The sequence below is a fragment of the Myxocyprinus asiaticus genome, chromosome 18, assembly GCF_019703515.2.
Source record: "Myxocyprinus asiaticus isolate MX2 ecotype Aquarium Trade chromosome 18, UBuf_Myxa_2, whole genome shotgun sequence".
Lineage (NCBI taxonomy): Eukaryota > Metazoa > Chordata > Actinopteri > Cypriniformes > Catostomidae > Myxocyprinus > Myxocyprinus asiaticus.
The window spans coordinates 39,597,880-39,616,443 of record NC_059361.1 but is presented as its reverse complement, the minus strand read 5'-3'; the positions used below and the strand labels follow the sequence as shown (position 1 = coordinate 39,616,443).

The 18,564-nt window shown below is 37.7% G+C and overlaps 1 protein-coding gene across 3 annotated transcripts in view; it reads right to left on the bottom strand.

Moving 5' to 3' along the window:
• LOC127456458 (vasodilator-stimulated phosphoprotein-like) overlaps positions 1-18,564 on the bottom strand; it is a 68,711-nt gene continuing 50,147 nt past the window's right edge. For 2 of the 3 annotated variants that reach the window (XM_051724975.1, XM_051724974.1), the window contains exons 7-14: positions 16,690-16,838; positions 9,430-9,487; positions 9,131-9,158; positions 8,996-9,035; positions 8,778-8,834; positions 3,482-3,551; positions 2,163-2,220; positions 1-1,025 (exon numbers count right to left, since the gene is read on the bottom strand). In XM_051724975.1, the coding sequence (XP_051580935.1) occupies positions 988-1,025; positions 2,163-2,220; positions 3,482-3,551; positions 8,778-8,834; positions 8,996-9,035; positions 9,131-9,158; positions 9,430-9,487; positions 16,690-16,838 (498 nt within the window). In that variant the 3' untranslated portion in view covers positions 1-987. The remainder of the gene's footprint in view (positions 1,026-2,162; positions 2,221-3,481; positions 3,552-8,777; positions 8,835-8,995; positions 9,036-9,130; positions 9,159-9,429; positions 9,488-16,689; positions 16,839-18,564) is intronic. The other variant, XM_051724976.1, reaches the window with a different exon arrangement.

Below are 18,564 nucleotides of genomic sequence, written 5' to 3'. Positions count from 1 at the left end.
TGCAGTAGAAGAAGCAGCTGTATTTGACTATAAAGGCATCTAATCCAGTGTCTCTACGCATTTTCTTTATATTTCAGTGTAAAAAGCCTATAAACTATAGAAAAAAATAACAGAAAACCCAAAATAACAATCTCTGAAAAGAAAACAATAATAATCACAATAAGTTCCCATTCACCAATCATTTCAATTAAAATAGAAACATTATCTCAAGTCTTCTATCATTTCCCCCTCAAACAAATATACCTAATATATACTTATATTTATATGTATTTTCCAAGGCAGTTTGGCATGGCCACAGGACAAAAATGATCATGACCATTGAAGTATTTTATATCTCAACACAAAGTTTGCAAACATCTCTCAAATGATGGCTGAAGCTATAAGAATGGCTGGTTTGAACCACCGGGTAGTGGTGGGCAGAAGACAGCATACAAGATGGCATAGATAAATAGAGGCAAACCACACACACACAACTGAACCTGAAGAATATTTTTTTTTTTTCCCCTGAACTGAGAAAAGAGTCGCTAAATCAGGCCTGGTGTGAATATTTCCAAATAAAGATGCGTGTACTGCAGGTCTTGTTTTTGCCTCCATAATGCTGCATCATAGCTTGTGGCCCTGTCACTCATACAGGGCTGTTTATGGCCATTACAGTCACTGGGATAACTGATATGCTAAGGTCCCTGAATACAAATAACTTTAGGCAAGTACTGAGTTTACGGTGAGGATGTCTGGCTTTATGTTCCGTGGATTACAGGAATCAAGTGTGTGAAAGAGGTGGTGGTATGGTACGTAAAACATTATGTGGAACTAAATGAGAAGAGAAAGAAGAAAAGGGGTGAATGTGACAGACAAAATGGCAGAAATAAAGCTATGTAAAAGAAAACTCATGTTGGGTTGAATGGTAATGATTAAGGGTTAAGTCCCTGGGTGTATTATGTGTATCCCTGGGCTACTCAGGAGGTGATCCCATTGATTTCTGAGGGACTATGTAGATCCTCTTTTCTGTAACTCCTGAATGAAAGCTGTAAAAAAAAAAAAAAAAGAAGAAAAAAAAAAAAAGAGGAATAAATTGAGGCCAGACGCAATTAAATCAACACAATTGCTTGGACAACACACTGAACATTTGCGATACTGTTTAGTGTTGTACAGTAAAATACAGGACACTCTTTCTAGAGTCGTAGAGGCGTTTTTAGACCATCCCTTACCACACCCCCTCCAGAGATTTAGCATGTTTTAGCAAAATGTGTTGAATTTCCAGACAGTCCCTTACCCACCATAGGCAAAATTTCGAACAAATATCAACGTTAAATGAACTTTAACCTGCTGGGGTGGTCCCTCTTGAACAATTTCGCCATGATGGCATCTGACCAGCTTAAATACGGGCCAAACTGCATCCTGTATCGATTCGATTAATAAATTACTTTTACGTAATTCGTTGTACATATTGCAGCAGTTTACTGATGAAATGAACACTAGAGATGCTACAACAACAATGACTCTTATTTCACACAAAACACACTTTTCACCCTGTTCCTCACACAATGCTATCTTATGACATCTCAACACTTTTAGTATAGCACGATACATTTTAATGTTTGTATTACATAACCAACTACATTTACAAACTTGTTCAAGTAAGATCAGATTGCGTGATAGCTTAACTGATAGTGTTGAACTTGAAAAGGACTGGGGTATGAGTGCTGAAGAGCACGCGAGTCGACACATGATTTGAAAGTGTCACAGAAGCACCACAAAATGATGTGATATCTTAAACACAATTGCTGTTCATCTCGCATTTGCTTTTTATGACACTTTCGGTTAGGTTTAGATTTAAGGTTTAGGGTATGGAGGTCGGCTTTGTTGATTTAAAACTCGATAGAGCATTAACCGCAAAAACCTCATCTGTCTGGGAGAACATTTAACTCGCTTTTTGCGCCACACAGTGGACATTTTACCACAGAACTGCTGCAAAACGTGTAATGAACATTTGCATGAACAAAAATGTCAGTAACTAACATGCTCAGCAAGACTGTCTTCAAACTGTTTGCTCTATCATGACAATACTAAGTCAGAAACATCATTCCCACATTTCAGACTGAACTGGGGCAGGGAAGTAAAGGCAAAAAATAACCAATTAAGTTTTAAATGCGAGTTCTCACCTCCAATGATTTCATTCTTAACCTTCTGAAGCTCTTTTCTCACCTCCTCTAGCAGTTCCTATAGAATCAAAACAGATGCATAACAATAAATTCATAAGCACAATATCACTGTGCATAAAATAATAGTTTATGCAATATCACATAAACTATTCATCGTCTCATGCACCAGTTTTGTATGGGGTCCCACAGGGCTCAATTCTGGGTCCGGTTTTGTTTTCTTTATACATGCTCCCTTTGTATACAATTTTTAGGAATTATAATGTATCATACCATTGTTACTCGGATGATACTCAGTATTACATTCCCTTACATCCAAAGGATGTTTCAAGTCTACAGTGTTTATTTGATTGTCTGAGAGATGTTAAACATTGGATGTCAACCAACTTCCTTCAGTTAAACGAAGCAAAGACAGAAGTCTTAATTTTTGGCCCCTCTGCTTCTACAGAGATGGTTGCCAGTAAATTAGGGCCTCTATCTGGTAACCTTCATACACATGCTAGAAACTTAGGGTGTTAATTTTGATTCTGCTTTGACTTTTGATAAACAGATCAATGCTGTGGTCAGAAGTTGTTTCCATCAACTAAAGAATATAGCTAAAATGAAGTCATTCTTAACATCCAAATATATGGAGTCTGTAATACATGCTTTTATTTCATCAAGATTAGATTATTGTAATGTATTGTATTTGGGTGTTTCACAGTCTCTACTGTCACGTCTTCAGTTTGTCCAAAATGCTGCCGCTAGACTGTTGACTGGAACAAAGAAGAGGGAACATATTTCACCAGTGCTGGTCTCTCTCCACTGGCTCCCAGTCAAACATCGTATTCAGTTCAAAGCATTATTGTTCATTTATAAGGGTTTGCATGGTTTGGCTCCTCCATATATTTCTGATATTTTTTCATTTCATCATAATACATCCAGAGACCTCAGATCAACCAATAGTCTATGGTTGACTGTTCCAAGGACATGTCTCAAACTGAAAGGAGATCGAGCCTTCTCAGTGGCTGCTCCACAGCTCTGGAATAATTTGCCACTTTTCGTAAAAACTGCATCAACATATGATGATTTTAAATCTCTTCTTAAAACTCACTTATTTACTATTGCATATGGTCACAAGTAGGTGCAGTGGTAAAATGTTTGTGCATTGTCTGCGATTGTGTTTTGTGTCCTAATTTTAATTATTACGTTATTTGTTTAAACTCTGTACAGCACTTTGGCCAACAGCTGTTGTTTTTAAATGAGCTTTATAAATAAATATGACTGACTGACAATATCTTTTTGTGTAATAACGATTTTTGATTATCAGCTAAATTTCTGACCTGTTTAATTCGCTCCATCTCTGACTCTCCTTCACTCTCGGCCTCTGTTGATTGGTTCACAGGTTTCATCCTGAGAAGCCAGGAAGACAAGAAATGAATAAATAAAAAGAGGACAAGAGAGGAGGGAAAGGGAGAATGAAAAGGAGGGAAAGCAATGGCCAGCATATCATCCCAAATGGCAACAGAATTTCCCACAGCAATCATTACCATAGCAACTGAGAAGGTCAGAAGAATTACACCAAATGGTTATTTTGTGGAGAAACCAACATCAAAGTCTTGCTCACATCTATGGCTTCTTATGGAAGTGCATCACTGTCGAAAACACTCTGCAAAAACATGAGTGCAGTGAATCTGTATGCACCTACTGAAAGACAAAGCCCAATATGTTTACTTACACAATGCACTAATGGATTTTTGATTGAAACCACAGAGCCCCTTGTCACGCATATGTTTGCATTTATATGCAAGATTTAGCATCTAGCTAATTTCATTATTATTTCACTTTTAGGTTCACACATTTAAAAACAAAGCACTTAAGTCATGGATGTTACGAGAGCTTTGATATGGAGTCCTCCACAGACATGGAAAGGAAAGCAAAAGTCAGTAAACACGGCCCTCCTGTGGACAGTAAGTGAACCACAGCAATAAGCAGCAAGCAACCTTTGAAAAAGATGTCACACAATGCTTCACTTGGAAAGCCAGAGTTTTTAACAGCTTTACCCAAGAGCATTAAGATCTCAAAAACAGAACAGACAAAGCCAAATTAAATGAGAAACTACAAATGTCCATTTCCTGGACAGACTCTGTGTGTGCTCGTGGTATGTGTTTCTAAAACTATCCATACTTTGGGGACAAAATTGGTGAAAAATGTACTTAGAAGCTCACTAAATCTGACAAAACCTCTTTTGGGGACGTCGTCACAGCGAAAAAGTATTTACATTTTCTGAAGAAAATGGGAGTGGTTCTTGCATGTGCAAAACCTGGAGGCACAATGCCCTGGTATTGTTGGTGGTTGTAAGGGCATTACCAGGGGGTTGTTAGGGTGTTTTTGGTGGTTGCTTACTGGCCCAAGCCAAAAGAGCTCACCTCCAAGTTTTTAATATGATACTAAATATGGGTTCGGGTCCCTCCTTCAATGCAAGTCTATGGGATTTTTTTCAATCATTTTATCGCCCACCAGGCGACAATCGTAAGTCTGATCACTTAGAAAAGTAATAGCATAATTAAGGCCTGTTCACACCAAACCCGCGATTGTTGGTGGCACTAATCAACTGGCAAACACTGGAATTGGACATGCAACTGATACACACCCAGACGATTATATACTTAAAAATAAATCGTTGCAGTTCATTAACCCTTGGTACTGCGAACATAAACCCGGTCTGTTTTTGAAAGTTTGCTTATGGTTTTTTGTCTTAATGTACATTATTTAATATTTATATCAGTGTCCCTGTTTATTCTATATATATGCATTATATTTTATACTATGCCTGTTATTCTAAATGTACATTATTCCACGTGTATTTATATCACTGTACCTTGTGTTATATCATTCAGGTATTTATCCAGGCATTATAAAAAGAGAAGTTGAGTTCAGGAGTCTGAAATATAGACCTACTTGTAGCAAAATACATGTGCAAATAAATATCAAACAGCACTCGTTACTCATCTCACTCGCATAAAAAACACAGATTATATACTCCCTTAAATGCACCAACAGCATGGAAAGAACATAATGAAACAGTTATGCCATATTAGGAAAATAAATGCTTTAACAGTGTTCATTATTTTAAATCTCAAACAGCTGAAGGTGCGGGGAGGAGACTGGTATAACAACAGCACTGCAACAGCGACATCTTTTTACAGACTCGCAAAATCGTCGGATTTGGTGTGAACAGGCCTTTATTCTCAAAAAGCTGCAAGATATGAGGTATAATTCATGTCTGTAACACAAACAGGGCGGGTTATGCATGGAAGTTTAATCTGTAGGGTTAGGGTTTTGCTCAAATCCTTAACCTCATACAGGACTAATAGTAATTGTTTGCCTTAAACACAACGTATGTTTTTTTATTATTGTTAATTAAAAAATGGAAATGAGTCCTTTGGCACTTTTTCCACTCCTTGGCCTTTGAATAATAAAAAATATAATAAAAAAAAAATTCTATGAGAGTTTATGATATTTTCTTGTTTGCGTTGGACTTTTTGAGCATACACACCTAAGAAATATGTAAGTATTAGGGCTGTCAATCGATTACATTTTATAATTAAATTATGGCTGTGGATTTAACGTGTTAATTTAGTGCGATTAATTATATAAAAAAATAACGTGATTAAAAAATGAATGCAATTAATCTTCCCTGGACAGTAATAATGAAGATTCCTCAGCTAATCAAGGTTGAAGAACCTCCTGTTTTCTCCAGGGGGCAGTAAGCAAAACTTCAACTGTATAGGCAACATGCAGCTTATACAGAGAAAAAACCAACCCTTCAGCAGACAGCACAACACAAGGAAGGGTTCTTGAGGTTCAAAACACAGCTTGATAGAACACAAATCCTAACTTAGGGATCTCAAGATGAGTTTTAAGTATTAAACTACAATTAACTTGAGTTAAAAATTTTATGTTTATGATGCAACCAAAGTGAGACTCTCCAAAAGCATCCATCTGACACGTGTACATTGTCGCGTCCTTAGACAAGCCCTCATAATAAATCTCGGACTAACTGACGAATTAAGTTACAAAATGGATTGCTGTGAACTGTAGGCCAATGACTGGCTTATGCTCAATAAAATGCAAATAAACAATCCATCCGATTCTAAAGCCACTTTTTGTATTATCTTATCAATGCTTAACTTCTCTCCCACAATAAAGTAATGCATTTTAATGATCTGAATACTATATATATATAATTAAAAAAATATATTCAGATAATATATATTATTTGTAATTATTGAAATATAACTTTATATTTATATATGCGATTAACTGCAATTAATTCGATTAATCGGCACACCATGTAATTAATTAGATTAAAACAAATTATCGATTAATTTGTACTTTTACTTTAATTACTGTACATGAGATGAAGATTAATCAAATTAACTGCAATTAATTGCATATAATAAATATTTGCTGAGAAAGCCCCTCAAAATAACAATTATTCAATTTATAATGATTAAATAATTACAAATATAATATATATTGTAAACATATTTGCATATTTAAAATGCATTACATTATTGTGGCAGACTGGTAAAGAATTGATAATACAAAAAAAGGCATCGTTGTCTTGCGGTATCGCTAGTGTCAAGCAAGCCTGAGTGTGGTTTGTTGACTGTACAGCTGCACGTTGCCTATACAGCTGGAATTTTGCTTACTGCCCCCTGGAGAAAACAGGTGGTTCTACAATCTTGAATGGTTCCAATGATAAGAATATTCCTTATTACGATCCGGGGGAATGATTAATTGCGTACATTTTTTAAACACGTTCTTTTTTTATATTATTAATCGCACTGAATTAACACGTTAAATCGACAACCCTAGTATATATACGTTTACAGTGTTTCGCATGGACATTTCAGCTGTTTTTAATAGAGGTAGATGATATATCGGTTTACCGATTCATCGGGCCGATAGTTGATTTTTGGAACTATCGTTTTTTGGCAAAAATCTATGGCGATAGTTGCTAAATCTTTCATTATTGACAATATTCATCCATATTTTTTCTCTCATTTCATATTTTGTTACTTTGATTCAATAATCAAGTGTTCTGAATTGAAGCGAGGGCATGCAAAGAACAATTTGACTGTGGAAACGTGCCCTGTCAGCACATACACCATGTTTCTAACTTTATATCTTGTAAATAAAAATAAACATAATTCCTCATTAAACCTCTTCTTTTGAAATATACTGTAAAAATACATGCAAAGCCCTTCATCTACTGAATATATAGGCCAAAAAAAAAAGAAAAAAAAAAAAAAAAAGCTTAATTTGGCAAAAACTTAAATAACTGTAACGGAGCCAAGTTTCCGTCATTTCAAAATAAGAGCCCCTTGTGTGTTTTGGGCTTGTTTAAAGTTAAAAGTCTCATGTTATGCACAGGATCTTAACTTTTTCTGGTTATTATTGGGATTTTGGTTAAACAATAAACTGCAGGGTTGCTGTAGAGTTTTTAAAATCAAATTTAAGACTTTTTAAGACCTTTTTCAAGACCTGAACAAATAAATGTAATACTGTATCCCCATACCAAAACAAACTCACTAAAATCACAATCTAAAAAAAGTTTAAAATACTCACATTTTCCACAAATAGATCACATTAAAATTGGTTTATGTACCATTATATAAATAAATACAAATTAAATGTCGACCAATATTGGATTTTGATATGACAATGTGTTGAGGCAATTCATCTGCCAATAGTTTTTAAAATTGGTTGCTTATCTTAAATGTTCTTAGTCTTTATTTCCTGTGATGGGAAGGGCTAGACAGAGGCTACAAGAGTCCATATTGAGTAAAATTCAGATGCAGTTTATATCATCAACAGTTGATCTTTAGTGATCACTTGTCATAAATTTCTGATATTACTGCTTAATGATTGTGAACTGCTCTGCAACAGCTGGAAACACTCACAAGCCCCCGTGTGCTTAGAGAAAATACAACAGTGCCACGTTTTCACTTCGACGAACACAGCGCATGCATTTATTTAATTAAATCATATATATTGTTTTTAAGTTTGATAATCATATTAGCATGATTCCTGTCTTCCACCCCCAAATTAAGACCTCTTTAAATGATAATTAAGAATTTTGTTGAAACATTTAAAACTTTTTAAGACCTTAAATTTTGGAAAACTGAATTTAAGACATTTTAAGACTTAAGGATCCATGGAAACACTGAACTGCATCTAGAATTTTAATCATTTTGAAATTTCCCTGTGCCCGTCATAGTATGGAAAGACTAATAAAATGTTTTAACATTCTTCAAACTGATTTTACAAACAATCATCCGATTAATCTCTTATCGGCCTTTTCTACCACAGTTATCAATATCGGCAAAATCCACAATCGGTTGACTTCTAGTTTTTCCATTCTAAAAATGCAAAAGGTTCTCTTTTAGGGGTAAGGTTAATGTTTGAGTTAGGGTAAGTAGTAATTATAATTAACTTTATCTTAAAAATAACAGAAGTCTATTGTATGCCCCTATTCAGATTAGAGCTAGATGAACGTGTATGTGTATAGGTGTAAAAGCAGGGGAATTTGAGGCGCTGAACCACGAGAGGATACCGGAATAAAGATACCTGGTAGATGGGCCAGAGGAAGAGGGCGAGTCCAGACCTCGGGGTGCTGAGTTAGTCCTGTTTGAGACATGTACTATGTATATATACACTTCACTTTAAACTATAGAGCCCTATGGACTAACACTCTCAAAAACTGGGGTTCTTCAAAGGACAAATGTAGAAGTTTTACATTCAATGTCTCACAAATAGGCAACTAGTACCAGTGTGCAAGTGTTTACCTGGGCATGGTAGCTGATTTTTCCCATGGTCTCCTAATTTCTGTTAATGAAAACATCACAGAAAATCAGAAAAGACTGTAATAAGCCTCTAGAAATCACAGATATCAATCAAGCACAAATACGCTGTGTTCTTACCACCGGGGCCTTGGGTATCAGAATCATCCTGAAGATCAACAGGCAAACAGGGAAAACAAACAGAGAGAGATAGACGGGGGGGAATGAAAGAGACCCATTCTTCCGCATTCAGTAATAGTTCTGGCATTTCATGCATAACTCAATTTTTGTACTTGCACTTACAGAAATGGCAGCCATATCTTAAGACAAGCTCACTTTAAATCTCTTGAGACAGTTTATATGTGCATGCACTTAAAACAAGAGTCGATTTATTTTGTGGAACTGACGTTATGCAATTATCCATCATGAGCTGGTCTTACATTATTGGGTTCTTCTACTTTTGGGGGTGGCTTCTCTCCTTTATCTGTAGCTTTTCTCCTATACAAACAAGTACAATGAAAATAGTCATTTTAAACCATCAGTAATTATAATACATTGTTACACACAAGCTAATGAAATATTCTGGCTTATTTACAACTTCTATGCACAGTATCAGTGTCAGTAAATCATTTCAAAATGCATTTGTGGTAATACTCTCAAGATGGAGGCCTAGAAGGCAAGCAGGCAGCATTGCAATAATAAATGTTTAAAATGTGCAACTATCACACTGTTTAACTGCTCAGGTAAGTGTTTTAACCAAAATTCAAGCTTAAAATTACTGAATTTTTTAAATCTTTCAAATCATGATCAGCTACAAAGTAAACCTGGTTACTTTTGATTAGCATCTGCTTAGATACTTAGAAAGGGGCATGAAAGTGCATGAAAAAGCAAAGCACCTCCACCAAGAGAAGGATGATTTTTAGAATTAATATTTGAAATATTTGAAGCTTCACATTTCTGCTTTGACCCACTTCGGTAGACTTGCCCCATAGACCATTGTAGTAAGTGCATTACTGTAAATGCATTATCTGAGTTTCTGAAAATATTGTCTGTGGTCATACTGCAAGTGACACATATTAAAACATTAAGCTGCAAATAACCTGGAGGCCTGTCTCACGAAGGCGGTTTCAGTGGCTACCAAGGTAAGTTTGAGCAAACTGTTTTTTTGGTCTCTAGTAGAGGTTGACCGATATATCGGTTTTACTGATTAATCTGTGCCGATAGTTGTTTTTTTTAATTATCGTTATCTGCAAAAATCTTTGCCAATACTTCATCAATAAACCTCATCTGGTGAAATATATATATATACAAAACTCTTCATCTGTTGAATATATAGGCTATAAAATCTTCATTTGGTAAATAATGATATACAGATAGATAGACAGAGAGAAAGAGAGAGAGAGAGAGAGCATTGTAACAGAGCCAAGTCGCCGGTGTATTTCAGGTCCCATATTATGCATCAAATCGTATTTTCCCTGGTTATTATTGGGAATTTGGTTCACAATATACTGCTTTTGGGATTTTCTTCATTATGGACTCTTGTAGCCTTAATGTCTGTGCCTGTCATCCCTTACAAAAATCAAGAGTTGATGGCAAACTTGTGGCAAATTGTCCATTGTTGCCAAAGGTTTGTCAGAGGTTCACCACTACCAGCGAAGAGCTGCAAACTTTTGGCAAACATCTGTGGCGAATCAAAATCTCATTTGCATGTGAAAATAAGGATCGGCAAATTTGCAGATAGTTTAGATTTTTTGTAAGGGATAGTAAGGAAAGACTAAGAAATGTTTTATTCTATAAATCGATTTTTAAAAACTAGCATCCTATTAATTGGTTATTGATCACCTTGGTTATCGGTATCAGCAAAATCCACTATCGGTCGACCTCTAGTCTCAAGAAAGTTACCATGGTAACTTCGTCTACACCAGTTGTTCTCAACCAGGGGGTTGGGACCCACTAGTGGGCCTCAGCACACTTCAAGGGGGGCCTCAAGATCTCTTAAAATTATTTAAAATAAGGTAGATTATTATTATTTGTATATAATTAATAATTCAACTTATTGAAAATGCAAAAAATTAAATAATGTAATAACCTTTATGAAGAACATACAATTTCAGACATTTCTGGAATCACAAAAATGTATCATGATTAATTGTTTTAATCTATTGATGCTAGCAGATTCTTACATTAAAAAACATTGAAAAACAAGCTTGGTCCTCATTACAGTAGAAGTAGCAGAGGAAATATCTTATAATAGATATGTCTTATAAATATCTAATAGCCTACATGAGGGGGCCTTCATATATTTTCTCCGACAATGGGGGGCCTTGGAGTCAAAAAGGTTGAGAACTACTGCTCTACACGAATAAGCTGCTCCTGAGCAGGTTTTATTCTGGGTAACAGATCGCTAAAATATACTAAACCAATCAGCTGTGAGTAAAGTAATATATCTGTCGCAATGAAATCACTCCCCCTGTAACTCACACTCCAAAATAATCACATTTCACCAGGATATATATATATATAAACTAAGCAAAAAAAGAATGTCCTCTCACTTTCAACTGCTTTTATTTTCAGAAAACTTAACATGTGTAAATATTTGTATAAACATAAAAAGATTCAACGACTAAGACATAAACTGAACAAGTTTCACAGACATGTGACTAACAGAAATTGAATGTGTCCCTGAACAAAGGGGGGGGTATCCAAATCAAAAGTAACAGTCAGTATCAGTATCACCAGCTGCATTAAGTACTGCAGTGCATCTCCTCCTCATGGACTGCACCAGATTTGCCAGTTCTTGCTGTGAGATGTTACCCAACTCTTCCACCAAGGCGCTTGCAAGTTCCTGGACATTTCTGGGGGGAATGGCCCTAGCCCTCACCCTCAGATCCAACAGGTCCCAGACGTGCTCAATGGGATTGAAATCCGGGCTCTTCACTGACCATGGCAGAACACTGACATTCCTGTCTTGCAGGAAATAACACACAGAATGAGCAGTATGGCTGGTGGCATTGTCATGCTGGACGGTCATGTCAGGATGAGCCTGCAGGAAGGGTACCACATGAGGAAAGAGGATGTCTTCCCTGTAACGCACAGCGTTGAGATTGCCTGCAATGACAACAAGCACAGTCCAATGATACTGTCAGACCATGACGGACCATCCACCTCCAAATCGATCCCGCTCCAGAGTACAGGCCTCGGTGTAACGCTCATTCCTTCAACGATAAACGTGAGTCCAACCATCACCCCCGGTGAGACAAAACCACGACTCATCAGTGAGGAGCACTTTTTGCCAGTCCTGTTTGGTCCAGTGAAGGTGGGTTTGTGCCCATAGGCGATGTTGTTCCCGGTGATGTCTGGTAAGGACCTGCCTTACAACAGGCCTACAAGCCCTCAGTCCAGCCTCTCTCAGCCTATTGCGGACAGTCTGAACACTGAAGGAGGAATTGTGCATTCCTGGTGTAACCCGCCAGTTGCTGTTGCCATCCTGTACCTGTCTCGCAGGTGTGATATTCGGATGTACCGATCCTGTGCAGGTGTTGTTACACGTGGTCTGCCACTGCAAGGATGATTAGCTGTCCTTCCTGTAGCGCTGTCTTAGGCATCTCACAGTAAGGACATTGCAATTTATTGTCCTGGCCACATCTGCAGTCCTCATGCCTCCATAGAGCATGCCTCAGACACGTTCAGGCAGATGAGCAGGGACCCTGGGCATCTTTCTTTTGGTGTTTTTCAGAGTCAGTAGAAAGGTCTCTTTAGTGTCTTAAGTTTTTATAACTGTGACCTTAATTGCCTACCGTCTGTAAGCTGTTAGTGTCTTAACGACCGTTCCACATGTGCGTATTCATTAATTGTTTATGGTTCATCGAACAAGCATGGAAAACATTGTTTAAACCATTTACAATAAAGATCTGTAAAGTTATTTGGATTTTTACAAAACTACACTATATTGCCAAAAGTATTCGCTCACCCATCCAAATAATTGAATTCAGGTGTTCCAATCACTTCCATGGCCACAGGTGTATAAAATGAAGCACCTAGACATGCAGACTGCTTCTACAAACATTTGTGAAAGAATGGGCCGCTCTCAGGAGCTCAGTGAATTCCAGCGTGGTACTGTGATAGGATGCCAACTGTGCAACAAGTCCAGTCGTGAAATTTCCTCGCTACTAAATATTTCACAGTCAACTGTCAGTGGTATTATAACAAAGTGGAAGCGATTGGGAATGACAGCAACTCAGCCACGAAGTGGTAGGCCACGTAAAATGACAGAGCTGGGTCAGCGGATGCTGAGGCGCATAGTGCGCAGAGGTCGCCAACTTTCTGCAGAGTCAATCGCTACAGACCTCCAAAGTTCATGTGGCCTTCAGATTAGCTCAAGAACAGTGCGTAGAGAGCTTCATGGAATGGGTTTCCATGGCCGAGCAGCTGCATCCAAGCCATACATCACCAAGTGCAATGCAAAGCGTCAGATGCAGTGGTGTAAAGCACGCCGCCACTGGACTCTAGAGCAGTGGAGACGCGTTCTCTGGAATGACGAATCACGCTTCTCCATCTGGCAATCTGATGGACGAGTCTGGGTTTGGCGGTTGCCAGGAGAACGGTACTTGTCTGACTGCATTGTGCCAACTGTGAAGTTTGGTGGAGGGGGATTATGGTGTGGGGTTGTTTTTCAGGAGCTGGGCTTGGCCCCTTAGTTCCAGTGAAAGGAACTCTGAATGCTTCAGCATACCAAGAGATTTGGACAATTCCATGCTCCCAACTTTGTGGGAACAGTTTGGGGATGGCTCCTTCCTGTTCCAACATGACTGCGCACCAGCGCACAAAGCAAGGTCCATAAAGACATGGATGAGCGAGTTTGGTGTGGAAGAACTTGACTGGCCTGCACAGAGTCTTGACCTCAACCCGATAGAGCACCTTTGGGATGAATTAGAGCGAAGACTGCGAGCCAGGCCTTCTCATCCAACATCACTGTCTGACCTCACAAATGCGCTTCTGGAAGAATGGTCAAAAATTCCCATAAACACACTCCTAAACCTCGTGGAAAGCCTTCCCAGAAGAGTTGAAGCTGTTATAGCTGCAAAGGGTGGGCCGACGTCATATTAAACCCTATGGATTAAGAATGGGATGTCACTTAAGTTCATATGCGTCTAAAGGCAGATGAGCGAATACTTTTGGCAATATAGTGTATCTTTAAAATACAGTGTCCTGAAAAAGGGACGTTTCTTTTTTTGCTGAGTTTATATATACAGTTGTGCTCAAAATTTGCATACCCTGGCAGACATTGTGAAATTTTGGCATTGATTTTGAAAATATGACTGATCATGCAAAAACACTGTCTATTATTTAAGGATAGTGATCATATGAAGCCATTTATTATCACATAGTTGTTTGGCTCCTTTTTAAATCATAATGATAACAGAAATCACCCAAATGGCCCTGAATGTTTGGTCTTGTTAAAGACACACAAGGTGACACACACAGGTTTAAATGGCAATTAAAGGTTAATTTCCCACACCTGTGGCTTTTTAAGTTGCAATCAGTGTCTGTGTATAAATAGTCAATGAGTTTGTTAGCTCTCACATGGATGCACTGAGCAGGCTAGATACTGAGCCGTGGGGAGCAGAAAATAACTGTCAAAAGACCTGCGTAACAAGGTAATGGAACTTTATAAAGATGGAAAAGGATATAAAAAGATATCCAAAGCCTTGAAAATGCCAGACAGTACTGTTCAATTCCTTATTAAGAAGTGGAAAATTCGGGGATCTCTTGATACCAAGCCAAGGTCAGGTAGACCAAGAAAGATTTCAGCCACAACTGCCAGAAGAATCGTTCGGGATACAAAGAAAAACCCACAGGTAACCTCAGGAGAAATACAGGCTGCTCTGGAAAAAGACGGTGTGGTTGTTTCAAGGAGCACAATACGACGATACTTGAACAAAAATGAGCTGCATGGTCGAGTTGCCAGAAAGAAGCCTTTACTGTGCCAATGCCACAAAAAAAGCCTGGTTACAATATGCCCGACAACACCTTGACATGCCTCACAGCTTCTGGCACACTGTAATTTGGAGTGACGAGACCAAAATAGAGCTTTATGGTCACAACCATAAGCGCTATGTTTGGAGAAGGGTCAACAAGGCCTATAATGAAAAGAATACCATCCCCACTGTGAAGCATGTTGGTGGCTCACTTATGTTTTGGGGGTGTGTGAGCTCTAAAGGCACGGGGAATCTTGTGAAAATTGATGGCAAGATGAATGCAGCATGTTATCAGAAAATACTGGCAGACAATTTGCATTCTTCTGCATGAAAGCTGCGCATGGGACGCTCTTGGACATTCCAGCACGACAATGACCCTAAGCACAAGGCCAAGTTTACCCTCCAGTGGTTACAGCAGAAAAAGGTGAAGGTTCTGGAGTGGCCATCACAGTCTCCTGACCTTAATATCATCGAGCCACTCTGGGGAGATCTCAAACGTGCGGTTCATGCAAGACGACCAAAGACTTTGCATGACCTGGAGGCATTTTGCCAAGACAAATGGGCAGCTGTACCACCTGCAAGAATTTGGGGCCTCATAGACAACTATTACAAAAGATTGCACGCTGTCATTGATGCTAAAGGGGGCAAAAAATGGTATGCAGACTTTTGAACAGGGGTCATTTCATTTTTTTCTTTGTTGCCATGTTTTGTTTTATGATTGTGTCACTCTGTTATAACCTACAGTTGAATATGAATCCCATAAGAAATAAAAGAATTGTGTTTTGCCTGCTCACTCATGTTTTCTTTAAAAATGGTACATATATTACCAATTCTTCAAGGGTATGCAAACAACTGTTTTTTTTTAGCACAACTGTTTTTATATATATATATATATATATATATATATATATATATATATATATATACATACATACATACACACACACACACACACACACACACACACACTGTACCAGTCTGACCATTCTCTGTTGACCTCTCTCATCAACAAGCTCACTGGATGTTTTCTGTTTTTGGCACCATTCTGAGTAAATTCTAAAGACTGTTGTGTGTGAAAATCCCAGGAGATCAGCAGTTACAGAAATACTCAAATCAGCCCATCTGGTACCAACAATCATGCCACGGTCCAAATCACTGAGATCACATTTTTCCCCATTCTGATGGTTGATGTGAACATTAACTGAAGCTCCTGACCTGTATCTGCTTGATTATCACATAAATACGTAGGTGTACAGGTGTTCCTAATAAAAGTGCTCAGTGAGTGAGTGTGTATGTATATATATATATATATATATATATATAAAATGGATTATAGATTCATATTTAATATTAATATATTATTACAGAGATCTGAGAACCTTGCATCTTTTGAGAAGCACATCAAAAATGTGCATGCGCTTCAGGGTTAAGCACGAACTCAGGATCAAACTCGGAGTTGGCACAGAATGTTTATAGCGAGTGTTTTGAGAATGCTGCACCCGATCTAAACCGGTTTGGCTCTATCAGGTTTTGACAACCTGAAACTTTAGTTTGTTCAACGAGCTTCGTGAAACAGACCTCTAGGATTTTCCTTTAAGCACATAAAACTGTGTTGAAATGTTAATCTATATTTTAAAGGGAAATAGGTACTCTATGTCTTTGTCAAGTTACTGTAGCAATGATTTATGTTTTAAGATATGAAGTTGTGTTCCTTCTACTGACCGTCGTGCTAGTATTGCACTCATCTCGCCCATCAGGCCGCCTCCTCCACTGGGCATAGTTACACTGCTACGACTGCTGTCTGCTTTAGGAGCTGCTGGCACACTGGCTGCAACAATGCTGCCACCACCAGCTCCACTACCAGAATCATCCTGCAGGGGGCAGCAATAACAGATTAGGAGTCAGTATCAGCAGCCAGCAGGAAAATATTTATATTTTTATTTTTTATTGTCATTAAATGCTTTTATAAAATCACATTACAAAACTTGCAACACTATACATGTAATACAATATTTATACACTAGGGGGAGCTTAATACAAATCTATATAAAAATATTAAAGAATTTACAAATTTTAACAGTTTTGATTGCCTTTTGTTTCACAAAGAATCAAATGGAGTCAAAATAATGTTCCATTTCCTTTTAAAACAGAATAAAATGTACATTTGTGAATATGAAATTTTGCCAATAAAAAATAAGGTTTATCATATAAACATGACTACGTTTGTTTTTATGATTCTCCAGGAAAACAAACAATATATGTCTCCACAATAAAACAAACTGATCTTCCATATATTTCACAATAAAATCACATATATTTTGCCAAGAAGGCCTTGCAAATGGGCAGTGCCAAAACAAACATTAATTAATTAAGCCAGCACGAAAGTGTTCGCAAAATGCCATGGGAGATACACATTCTTACTAGTAAATGAGAATGGATTTTATAAATGTATTTGTAATTTGTCTGTGCATATACACTGGCAGCCAAAAGTTTTTAATAATGTACAGATTTTGCTCTTATGGAAAGAAATTGGTACTTTTATTCACCAAAGTGGAATTCAACTGATAACAATGTATAGTCAGGACATTAATTACATGAAAAATTACTATTACAATTTGAAAAAAATGTTCAGAACTTCTTAAACTACTTCAAAGAGTTCTCATCAAAAAATCCTCCATGTGCAGCAATGACAGCTTTGCAGATCCTTGACATTCTAGCTGTCAGTTTGTCCAGATACTCAGGTGACATTTCACCCCACACTTCCTGTAGCACTTGCCATAGATGTGGAGGTCTTGTCGGGCACTTCTCACGCACCTTACAGTCTAGCTGATCCCACAAAAGCTCAATGGGGTTAAAATCCATAACACTCTTTTCCAGTTATCTGTTGTCCAATATCTGTGTTTCTTTGCTCACTCTAACCTTTCTTTTTGTTTTTCTGTTTCAAAAGTGTTTTTTTCTTTGCAATTCTTCCCATAAGGCCTGCACCCCTGAGTCTTCTCTTTACTGTTGTACATGAAACTGGTGTTGAGCGGGTAGAATTCAATGAAGCTGTCAGCTGAGGACATGTGAGGCTTCTATTTCTCAAACTAGAGACTCTGATGTACTTATCCTCTTGTTTAGTTGTACATCTGGCCTTCCGTGTCTCTTTCTGTCCTTGTTAGAGCCAGTTGTCCTTTGTCTTTGAAAACTGTAGTGTACACCTTTGTATGAAATCTTCAGTTTTTTGGCAATTTCAAGCATTGTATAGCCTTTAGTCCTCAAAACAATGATTGACTGATGAGTTTCTAGAGAAAGCTGTTACTTTTTTGCCATTTTTGGCCTAATATTGACCTTCAGATATGCCAGTCTTTTGCATACTGTGGCAACTCAAAAACAAACACAAAGACAATGTTAAGCTTCATTTAATGAACCAAATAGCTTTCAACTGTGTTTGATATAATGGCAAGTGATTTTCTAGTACCAAATTAGCAATTTAGCATGATTACTCAAGGATAAGGTGTTGGAGTGATGGCTGATGGAAATGGGGCCTGTCTAGATTTGATCAAAAATGACTTTTTCAAATAGTGATGGTGCTGTTTTTTACATCAGTAATGTCCT